Here is an 11,738-nt window from a genome sequence, read left to right as displayed (position 1 = left end):
TGTCAAACTTTATATATATACAACCACCTTTATTTTTTTTTTATACAAACTTTCTTAAAATTTTTAAAATTTAACTATTCTAAATTTAATATTTTGTATGTTTTATTCTTTAACTTTATAAAAATTTTATTTCACTATTTTAATTTTTAAAATTAAATCTGACTTAAATTTTGTTTACATTAAAATTTAATTTTTAATTTAAAAAAAAAATCATAACATTATTAATTTTTTTATTAACATCTGTTTTTAATTAATTAATATTTAAATTTAATTAAATTAAAAGTAAAAAATAATATAAATCAAAAATAAATAAATAAATTAAATAATATTATATTATAATTAATAAAAAAAATTAACTTATATATATTTTTTGAAATTAGGAATAAGTTTTAAATTATTTAGAAAATTCAGTCAGCAGAGTCTAGACGAATTCTTTCTAACCTAGAAAATCATTTGCCTCATCCTTGGAAGATCCAAAATCTCTCCATTATAATCCAGACCTCAAGTTTCGTTATTCTCACCGGATCTCCTGCTAACCAAAGATCTGATTTCTGATTTCTGATCTCCGATCTGACGGAGAAACCTTGACACTCCGATGGCGGGAGCCGCCTCAACCCTCTTCCTTCTCGATATCAAAGGTAGAGTTCTCGTTTGGCGCGACTACCGTGGAGACTTCTCTGTTGTTCAAGCCGAACGCTTCCTCACCAAGCTAATCGAGAAAGAGGTTCTTATTCTCAAATTCTATCAAGAAAAATGAAATCAACATTTCTACCGCTCTTCATTTGTTCAAGTTTAGCTATACAAACTCAATTTTATAGTTTTGTGATCCGATCAAACTGATTTAGCTATTCGTCTTCTTTTTTATTTATTTATATTGAAGCTCATAGTTCAATTGTATGGTCAAACTGTTTGTTTATTACAAGATCCAGTTTTACATGACAATGGAGTTACCTATTTGTTTATTCAGCATAATAATGTTTATTTGATGACTGCTTCTAGACAGAACTGCAACGCTGCAAGCCTTCTCCTCTTTCTTCATCGTGTAGTTGATGTAAGGACTAGTGATCCTCGTTTTATCTTTTTCTTTTTTTGCTTGTTCTGAATTCAGATTAGTTTTGTGGTTTATTTGGACATGTTTTTAAGCATTTTTTGAAGAGCTGGAGGAAGAATTACTGAGAGATAACTTTGTTGTTGTGGTAAATGGATGATTACTTTTATTCTATTCCACAGTTTGTATTTTTTCATCACTTGACTTCAATTTCTGTTGCACCTTGCAGTATGAATTGCTTAATGAGATGATGGACTTTGGTTACCTTTAGTATACAGAAGCAAAGATTCTCAGTGAATTTATCAAGATTGATGCTTACAGGATGTAAGTTGTTCAAGGATGTAAGTTGCTCAGAGGCCACCCATGCCTGTAACAAATGCTGTATCTTGGCATAGAGAGGGCATACAATATAAGAAAAATGAAGTAAGCCACTTTCTTTTGAAAGCACGCACTTATGATGACATTTTGTGAGATTTTCTTATGGATCAACCGCACATGCATACTAAGATGATGTCTGAGTTCCTTCCTATCTTGTACACTTACGTACCAAAGCTGTATGCATGATTTGCCTTTATAACTCTTAGATTCTTTGTATATTTTATAACATAAAGAAAGGCAATTCTGAAAGGTTGCAGTTGCAATGAAGTTACAGAAGAGAGTAGAAAATGTATATGGTGTTCTGGTATTATGCAATAAGTACCTGAGAGAAATGTGTATTCTAATGTTCTTCAGCCTCTGAAACCCACATTTTGAATTTGACAAATCAAGCTTCAGCCTTAATATCAGAAACTATCATATGTCTGAAATCTGAATGAATAACACAACTTATTTTTATTAGAAAATGTGTAATAGGCGCAGGTTCCTTTCAAATGAATTATTTTTGCTATGCTTTCTACTGCTATTATTATATGTGAATTCATCCATTGTTGATGATAATAGGAATCTCAGTTGACTCAAAGAGAAGGGACTGACTGGATTGCTTCCAAGGAGAGTTAAATGCTTCTCTAGGAATCTACATTGTATTGTGCTCTCTTTGCTCTTGCTATTCAGGTTTTCTCACTTCTCTTTTCTTTCCATGGACGTGTCTTTTTTGTATGAATTTGTCGATCTACATGAATCCAGATTAATTTACATAAAACAAATTCAGCCGTTTCGCCATTGGCAACATCCAAACTAGTGCATCCTACTTGCGCCATTACTTGGACAGATGAAGGCCTCTCTTTAGGTCATGGAAGAATGAGCTATGATCCGAATAATCGAAATTAGTGGGACTCCAATTTATTCAATTGCTTAGGCCGCAACGAAGAATTCTGCAACAGCGATCTCGAAGTTTATAAGTTTTCCAGTTTCAATTAGGTATCTTCTTGATGTGTTGTTTAAGGGTTATTTGAAGCTCAAAGTGACATAACTGTTCATATATTTATAAACCTGTTCTAGTAATTCAGATCTGATATGGATTAGTTGATGATGATATGTGAAGACAATTCCTTCTATTTCTTAGTGGTTTGCTTGGACAATTCATTCAATTGTAGCCAACTTAGAAGTTTTTGTTTAATAGAACTTAACAAAATTGGTTAGTATTCAAAGGGGGAAGCTCTTTAGAGTTTATCCTTGTTTGTCCACCTTGTGAATTGGAAGACAGTTCAAAAATTGTTCTCCTCTATAATGGATTAGGATAGTAATTCTGCAAGGACTGTTAAGATTTCTACTTTCAATTTGACAATCACAAATGATTATATGAATCATGTTCTAATAATTATGAAGGTCTTCTTGGAAATGTGGCCCTGTGTGTACTCTATGAAAGTAATGTGGAAAGACTTGGTTCATCTCCTACATGTTTCGTAAGCCACTACTTGCCTTACTCAGGCCTATATTTTGTGACGGATCATGTTGGGGTGTATGAACCAATTTAATGTTTGTCTACAAGATATTTTGCTTTAGTAACTATAATTTACAAGAAGTCTTATTCGGGCATAGTTTGAATTCAACACTCCCCTTTAAGTACTTACAATTTTTTGTGGATTTTCTGCTAAATGTCACTCACTTTACCAGGTAGGATGATGGGAGATGGTCTTCATGAAGGAGGATGTGAACCATTGGGTTCCCATAATAATGATAAGGTATTTTGTTTTATTGTTTCTTATTTTCATTCAGTGCCGATGTTCCACATACTGTAGGCCTTGAAATCAACATATTAATTAAGAAAGCTAATTGATTCATTACTTTCAAAGAGGTCTATTCAATGCCTCAATTATGTGAGTCTGGCCATGTCAAATGGTAGTATTAAGGATGAAAACCTTCTTTAACATTCTCTTGTTTCATTCTCAGTTATTTGAATTTGACGAAAAATCTGCTTAATTTGAAGCCTTCTGAGATAAATTACTCTAAACCTTTTATTGAACATGAGATTACTGTTGCACAACTTCCAGTTTATAACTAAACTCTTGCTGATTTTTATGCTGATACATTATTAATTCTTTAATAGTTATTTTTTTCTGTCATTTTTTGTGTGTGTTTCTGCGGGCTAAGGTTGATCCTTCAAAACCTGCACCTCTAACTTGACATCGAAAGTTGAATGCATCAGACTTTGTCCCTGCACAATTCAATCTAACCGTGGCGGAAATAATTCATATGGTGGGTTCAAACTTCTATTTTTATCAACATTCTTCCATAATATTAATTTAAATCTCCATTGAGAGTCCTTTTTTTTAACACACCTTGTAGCTAGATGCTCTAAAACTATAAAACCAGATCAGGGTAATAACAGGCGAGTCGAACCTTTTCTCCTCATTCTTCTATAGGATATTCATCATATAACTTCTGCACATCACTCTCTTTGATACAAGCTCCCATTGGTTATCGATTATGGCATCATATTCAGGAAGAAGCAGCTAAAGGAAAGGTAACTTTTGTTCTGTTGAAAATTTCCCCCGCTTTATTGATGAGTTATTCTTACATTAATTTGTTTCTTTCTTTAGGCGACAATAATTAATCCTTTAATGAAGCGTTACATCATATCATGTTATGGTGTTCCACTCGGCGGCATTGGGTAAAAGCCTATATAATGAATAGCTGCAATTCTCTTGATTTATAAAATTAATTATTACGAAAACATTCGTATGAAATATTTTAATGTTTAAACAACAGGGTGACCATGTCAAAATTCGCGTCAATCTTTCTTATTCTCAGCTGCAACAAATGTTCAAACATTTGGTAATATGTTTATTACTTGAGAACTGTCTTTAATTATTCCCCTTGCGGACTGTTATCCCTTTTGTCTTTCTTGGAGATAACATGTGTATTTAAAACATCTCACTGCAATATTTATTTTTGAGATTTTCTAACAACATTTATCATGACTATGTTACAAATATGTACAATTGGCTAAACACAATCACGTATAGCCTTGATACTTACAGGGGCTTTGGGTTGTTGTTGGTGCCATATCCCACATCCGGATCGTCAAGGAAGCTATTTGTCAATTTATGACCCGTCTGTCCTACCATTTCAGGTTTTTTATTTATTTATTTTAAGTTTAAAAATAGCTTAATTCGAACCTATCTACGTTTCAAATCTTTGTACTTGTCATTTCCATTTTGATTGTCTAGTTTTAAGTTTTATAGTCTTTACACTATCCTAGATTTACTGATTATTTATTGATATTAGTGGTCAATAAATGATCATGAGATGATGATGAGAATATACTAAATAATGATGTTAATGATGATAATTGATTATAATATATATATATATTTATTTATTTATTTATTTATTGGTTAATGATGGATATATCTCTGGTTTGAAGGTAGAGCAAACAATGAGGCACTTAAAAATGGAATAGATTAGGTTATGTTGTCGGGTTCAGAAGACAAGAAAGATGATAAAGACAACGATGATGAAAAGTGAAGAAGATCTAGTGTAATCTCGTCTATCAGCCAGTTCTATTGGATCGACGTATATATATTACTTAATTGTTTTGTCTTTTTAAGTATACAAATTTGCCTTTTAGTCTAATTGTTTTCTTAAATCATTAGAACATTATTAAAAACTTGTAATATATATGATTTTATATGATAATATTGTTTAGATGATTTTTTTTATTATTATTATTTTAAATGTTAATAATTGGTAGGTAATGATTTTCTAAATATTCTTTTTCAAGATAATTTAATTTAAAAATAAAAATAAAAATAAAATAAAAATTCAAATAAGATTGTCAAAAGAAATTAAAAACAATTTAAAAATAAAATAGACTTTTGGCAACGCTTAAATGAATATTACCGACGCTTAAATAAGCGTTGCTAAAACTTATGCCCACCCTGCTTTTGGCGACATAAGAATAAGGGTCGGTGATCTTTTTAGCGACGCTTTTAAGGGTTGGCAGAAATATTTTTAAGCGTTGCCGAAAGTCCTTTTTGTTGTAGTGACCGATGATTCAACCTCGGTCAAATAAAGCCTAGCCCAGCCAGACCTAGTCTATTTATAACCAGATCCAGCCCAGGTCCAAAGCTGGCCCAGCAACTTGGTACGGGGATTAGAAAAATAACGGAAGATTCTGGGGTGCCTCTTTGCATCGAAGTTAGAAGCCTAGGGGCCTCCGTTAGAATTTTATAAATAGGTTTATTTGTTAAATGAAAAAATAGAAAGAATTGAATTTGTTGTAAGAAAAAATAATAAACTCAACGAAAACAATTCAACGAATCAACGTGGCATGCCATGTGGGTAGGAGAGAAAAAATCTTAAAAATGTCCCGAAACGCTACTTTCGAATTCTGAAATGTTCGGGTCCTAAAACATTTATTTAAGATCCCGAAACGCATGTGGGTAAAAGGGAGAAAATTTAAAATGTCCCGATACATTCATTTCGGGAAAAAAATTTTATCCCGAAATGAGCATTTTCAAGACGTAGAGACAACCTGACAGGCCACGTCAAATTCGTGTACTTGTTTTTGATGATTTTTTTTTGTTGAGTTTAATTTTAATTTGAGAATCAATCTTAAATAATTTAATGTTTCGGTTTAATTAAATTAACTATTAATATTATTAATTTTTGATTTATTTTCTACTACTAGTTTTCATAATTGAGTTTATATATAATTATAACGAGTTATAATTTTAATATTTATATATGAATATGCAAAATAATAAGAAAAGTTTGAAATGAGAATACTACACCCAAAATTCCAAATTTTGGAATAATTATAGCGCTCTTTTAATATAAGTTTGTGTTAGGTTCTACAAATTAAGGCCTCGGTCCTAGAACAATTCCAGCACCCTTTTCTCGGTCCTATTGCGCGCATGGTCCAATTTATGTTTAATAATTCTATTTTGTTTCCTTTCTCTTATATTTCTCTCAAACCGAATTCTATTATTTCTAAAAGTTGTTGTAACAAGATTGTAACCGACTACTCTTGGGTAATTCAGCCGCTATAAATGATGATGCCCACCCCACTTTTTGGCCATGAATGAAAGCTTTGTAAAAGTTCTTACCCTTAATTATTCTCTCGGTCTTGGACCTCTATCTTGGACTACTAGGTGTATTCTAGTAGTATTCTCTTCTCACCTTTGGTTCTTCGCTCCTTAACCTCGAATTCTCTTCTCATATTATTTCCGCTGCGATTGATGATAGAATTTCATACTCAGTCCCATCAATCAAGAACTCGTTTCTTGAAGTAAAGAACTCATAAAGCTAAGTTATAGTTTCAAGCTTAACATATTGGTATCAAAGCTGGTCGATTCTCGGAATGGTATAAACTCGCCAGCAGTCAGAAATGGATGCGCTTAAGGCCCTTGTTGAAAGTCTGTCCCAACAAACAACTGCGATGCAAGCTGCTATAAACCGAAGATTGAATGCGGCTGAAGAACAAATGGCAGCATTTGATATCGGGGCATCTGGAAATGTGCAAGAACCCCGCCACAGACCCTACGATGATTATTCTTGCCACGGTCCTTCCCCGTTTAGGCCCCAACACCCTGGCCAGAATCGTGACACACACTATGCTCCTCCAACCTGGCTAACTAAGGTCGATTTTCCTCGGTTTGATGAGTCCGATATGGAGGGTTGGCTAATATCGGCTGAGCAATTCTTTAGGGTGGACAAGATTAAGGATGCCACTAAACTAGAAATTGTACCCATACATTTTTCTGGCGAAGCAAGAATGTGGTATGGATCTTATCTCCAGAACCACAACCATATGGAAGCCTTATCTTGGGATGTGTTCAAAAGAGACTTTATGACGTAATTCAGGCCCTCTATACACGACACTCCAATGACACAGCTGATGAATTTGAAACAGGTTGAGTCGGTTCAAGAATATAATCTGCAATACATGTCGATCTCTCAAAAATTATATCATATGTCAAGGGACTACGTAATAGATTGCTACTTCTTCGGTCTGAGGGAGGAGATTGCAAACTGCATCAGGTTGTGATTCCCGGACTCTCTAAACGAAGCCATGGCCATGGCTAAGGTCCAAGAAGCAACGTACCTCCCTAATGTGCAGCGGACACTTGTACAGCGCTGAAGCACCGTTGCTGCCCAAGCCATCCAATATTAACACAGCCTGGCCGAACACCAATACCGACATCAAGAATTCATCATATGGGTCCTCTTCAAGTATAAATCATGGCCGCATTAAGCAATTAGACCCGGTCTTAATGGATGAAAAGAGAAAGAAGGGCCTATGCTACACTTGCAATGAAAAATGGCAACCAAACCATAGGTGCAAATCCAAATTATTCATGGTCTCGGCTAATCATCTAGAAGACCAAGAACCCATTCAAAAATCTGTTTTTGATGATCTACCTTTGTTGCTCGAGGCAGAGGAAGAACTAACCATATCCTTACATGCATTGACCGATTCTAAACAAACGCTCCAAATTCTTGGCAAAGTCAGGAACCTGCTGGTAGTGATCCTGATCGATACAGACAGCACCCACAATTTTATCAATAGCAGGATTTTGGAGAAAATAGGCCACAAAAGCATAGCAACCTAGGTGCAATCGGTTAAAGTGGTTGATGGATCCAATGTTTTATGCTCTAGCATTTGCAAAGACTTGAAATGGTCGATGGAAGGCAATGACTATCAAACAGAAATGAAGGTAATTTCCATGGACGAATATGATATTATGTTGGGCATTGAATGACTGATTACTTTAGGTCCCACATCTTGGAACTTCGAAAAGCTGACCCTTTCTTATGAGAAGCAAGGCAGAACCACGGTCCTAAAGGGTATTCCTCGGTCACAGGTCACTCTGATGCATGGAAACCAGCTGGAAAAGACCTTGGAAGAATGTAGTGTTGCTGCCAAAGTGCAAATAAAAAGTCAGCATGAAGGCCAAACTGTTTCCCTCGCGGCAATGACCTTAGAAGATATTCCTGAAGATCTCCAGCAACTATTTGAAATGTTCAACGCTCTATTCCAGCAACCCGAAGACCGACCACATGTTAGGAGAATAATTAGAAGCTATGGCTCTTTTGCTGCCCCTATGATGCTGGTTCGGGAAAAAGACTTGACCTGAGTTTTTGAAGACACTATAGAGTATGATCGGAGTTGGAAGAAGTTTTTTATATATCTGCTCCAAGTCTTGGAGACATTGCAGCAACAAAGGTCAGCTCTAAATAACGTAAAACTCAACCTTGGGTGCACATAAATTTCTTACATGGGCAGAGTGGCGAGTGACCTGGCAGTGCAAAAGACTACAAGGACCCGACCAGCTTCAATATTGAAACGATGTTGCCGAAAGTTTTTTAAGAATTGCGGTCCTATACTACGACCCTTGCTGAACTTGCTGAAGTCCGACCGAAGCAATTGCCTTTTTTGAAATTTTGAGGATGCGCATTAGAGGCTCACCAGGCCACGGTCTTTTTCGTCGAGGGCGACGAACTTTGAAGGGGTCTACAAATTAAGGCCTCGGTCCTAGAACAATTCTAGCACCTTTTTCTCGGTCATATTGCGCACATGGGCCATTTTATGTTTAATAATTCTGTTTTGTTTCCCTTCTCTTATATTTTCTCAAACCGAATTCTATTATTTCTAAAAGTTGTTGTAACAAGTTTGTAACCGACTACTCTTGGGTAATTCAGCCGCTATAAATTTTGATGCCCACCCCACTTTTTGGTCATGAATGAAAGCTTTGTGAAAGTTCTTACTCTTAATTATTCTCTCGGTCTTGGACCTTTATCTTGGACTACTAGGTGTATTCTAGTAGTATTCTCTTCTCACCTTTGGTTCTTCTCTCCTTAACCTCGAATTCTCTTCTCATATTATTTCCACTACGCTTGATGGTAGAATTCCATACTCGGTCCCATCAATCAAGAACTCGTTTCTTGAAGTAAAGAACTCATAAGGCTAAGTTATAGTTTCAAGCTTAACAATTTGTTTATTAATCTTTATAAAATTTAAAGTCGAGATGTACTTACATCAACATTAAAGTCGGGATTGATAGTATATACATTGAAATATATGAAGTTGTCGTGATTGAAATTAAAATTTATTTTCTCAACAATTAAGTCGACATTTGTATTGGCAAGCTTAACACACGTTTTTATGTTTTTGGCACTTTTAAACACGCTTTTGACATGTTTAACACGTTTTCACACGTTTAACATTTTCTTCACGTTTTTGGCACGTTTAACACGTTTTTGACATTTTTAATACGTTTAACATGTTTTCACACGTTTTAACAAGTTTAACATGTTTTTAGCACGTTTAACACATTTTTTACACGTTTAATACGTTAAACATATTTTTCACACGTTTAACATGTTTTTCACATTTTTTGCACGTTTAATACGTTTTTGGCATGATTAACACATTTTGACACTTTTAACATGTTTTGTCACGTTTAATATATTTTTGGCACATTAAACATGTTTTGACACGTTTAACATGTTTTTCACGTTTTTGGCACATTTAACACGTTTTTGACATTTTAACATGTTTTGGCACAATAAATATATTTTTGGCATGTTTAACATATTTGACAAGATTTAACACGTTTTTGACACGTTTAACACATTTTTGGCACATTTAATATGTTTTGGCACGTTTAATGCCAAAACGTGTTAAACATGTCAAAAATATATCAAACATGTCAAAACATGTTAAATGTGGTAAAAACGTGTTAAATGTGTCAAAAACGTGTTAAACATGTAAAAAAACGTATTAAATGTGCAAAAATATGAAGAATGTTAAACGTGTGAAAAACTTGTTAAACGTGCCAAAAACATGATAATCGTGTTTAATGTGTGAAAAACGTGTTAAACATGTTACATGTGACAAATATGTGAAAAACTTGTTAAACATGCCAAAACGTGAACAATGTGTCAAAAATGTGAAAAACGTGTTAAACGTGTAAAAAGGTGTTAAACATGTCAAAAATGTATTAAACGTGTCAAAAACGTGTTAAACGTACCTAGTGGCGGACCCAGAAATATTTTCTCGGGGGGGGGGGGGGCAAATACATAGTAACGTAGCATTTTTTGGCGATTAAATAAATGCATTTTCTAATTAAAATTTTACTTGGTAATTACATAAAAATACTAACAAACACAATTACAAAATACTAATAAGCACAATTACTAAATTATTCTTGTCGATGAGTCGGTACAAAAGAAGACAAATTTATTCTACGAGATTCTATTTGTTGAAAATATTTCAATATTGGCTCATTTTCAATTGTTGAGAAAATATCTTTATCAACATATACAACTAAACTATCATTCATCCACTCATCTCCCATTCGATTACGCAAATCAGTCTTCACGGTCTTCATTGTAGAAAAAACTCTTTCAACGGATGCAGTTGCAACTAGTAAAACTAAAGCCAACTCTATCAATCAATAAAACAATGAAAAGACTATATATTTTTCTATTGCAATCAATTTATGAGAAAAAATTCTCAAGTCTTCAATTGAAGAAAATTGAGAATCATCCCGCAAATTAAATAAGTAAGCTCAAAGTTGTTGTTCAAAAAATAAATAATCACTCCATGTGAAATCTTCGGAATAAAGTTTGACAAGACGAATGAGTTTAGGAATATCAAATTTGGAGAATGAATTTCTAGGATGAAGACATGATATGCAACCAAGTAATTCTGTATTAACTTCTGAAAAACGATTATTCACTTCTTGCATAATCAAGTCAACAACCTAGCATTAAATATTAAATAATAACTATTAATAGATAATAGATAATAAGTAATAACTATTAATAGATAAAAATAATATTTATTATACATGACAAAAGATTTCCACACGATAATGATGAAAATTAGTGATGAGTTCCTCTTTTCCTCTTCGCCTACCATTGCTATCAATTATCATATGCTCATTCATATAAAGTATTGAGATCGAGTATAATTGACAAAAACTGTTAGCTTGATCCAAAATATCATGCCATCCATCTTCTCTAAATTTTTGTAATTTATTTTTCTAACTCGCAATCACTGACATGGCTTGAACTATATTTTGATCTCCTCTTTGTAGGTAAAGTGATAACTTACTTGTAAATCTCAATAAAATTTTCATCAAATGCAACGCAAAAACAAATTCATAAAACTAACTATATAAAAAAAATATGAAAATCTAATTTAATAGATTTTAGCCTAGTTTTATGAGAATATAAAAAAATATAAATAAGAATAAAAATACAAAAACGTGATAAACATATATTATCAAGTGTATAGACA

At 33.5% G+C, this 11,738-nt stretch overlaps 1 protein-coding gene across 12 annotated transcripts; it reads left to right on the top strand.

Moving 5' to 3' along the window:
* Positions 1-410: 410 nt before the first annotated feature.
* LOC124921953 (AP-1 complex subunit mu-2-like) lies at positions 411-3,169 on the top strand. Of its 12 annotated transcripts, none has more exons than XR_007097736.1 (4): positions 411-724; positions 1,387-1,471; positions 1,988-2,098; positions 3,101-3,169. XR_007097736.1 is itself a non-coding variant. In XM_047462663.1 (3 exons), the coding sequence occupies exons 1-3, from the start codon at positions 596-598 to the stop codon at positions 1,174-1,176; spliced, it is 240 nt and encodes a 79-aa protein (XP_047318619.1). In that variant the 5' UTR covers positions 411-595; the 3' UTR covers positions 1,177-1,237. The 12 variants fall into 12 exon arrangements, 1 of the variants encoding a protein (XP_047318619.1); XR_007097740.1 differs by lacking the exon at positions 3,101-3,169 and adding an exon at positions 2,813-3,094; XR_007097732.1 differs by lacking the exon at positions 3,101-3,169 and adding an exon at positions 2,813-3,094 and having other exon boundaries at positions 1,988-2,404.
* Positions 3,170-11,738: the final 8,569 nt, after the last annotated feature.

Source organism: Impatiens glandulifera, chromosome 1, assembly GCF_907164915.1.
Source record: "Impatiens glandulifera chromosome 1, dImpGla2.1, whole genome shotgun sequence".
In the NCBI taxonomy this organism is placed as follows: Eukaryota; Viridiplantae; Streptophyta; class Magnoliopsida; order Ericales; family Balsaminaceae; genus Impatiens; species Impatiens glandulifera.
This window is presented reverse-complemented; position numbering and strand designations above follow the sequence as displayed.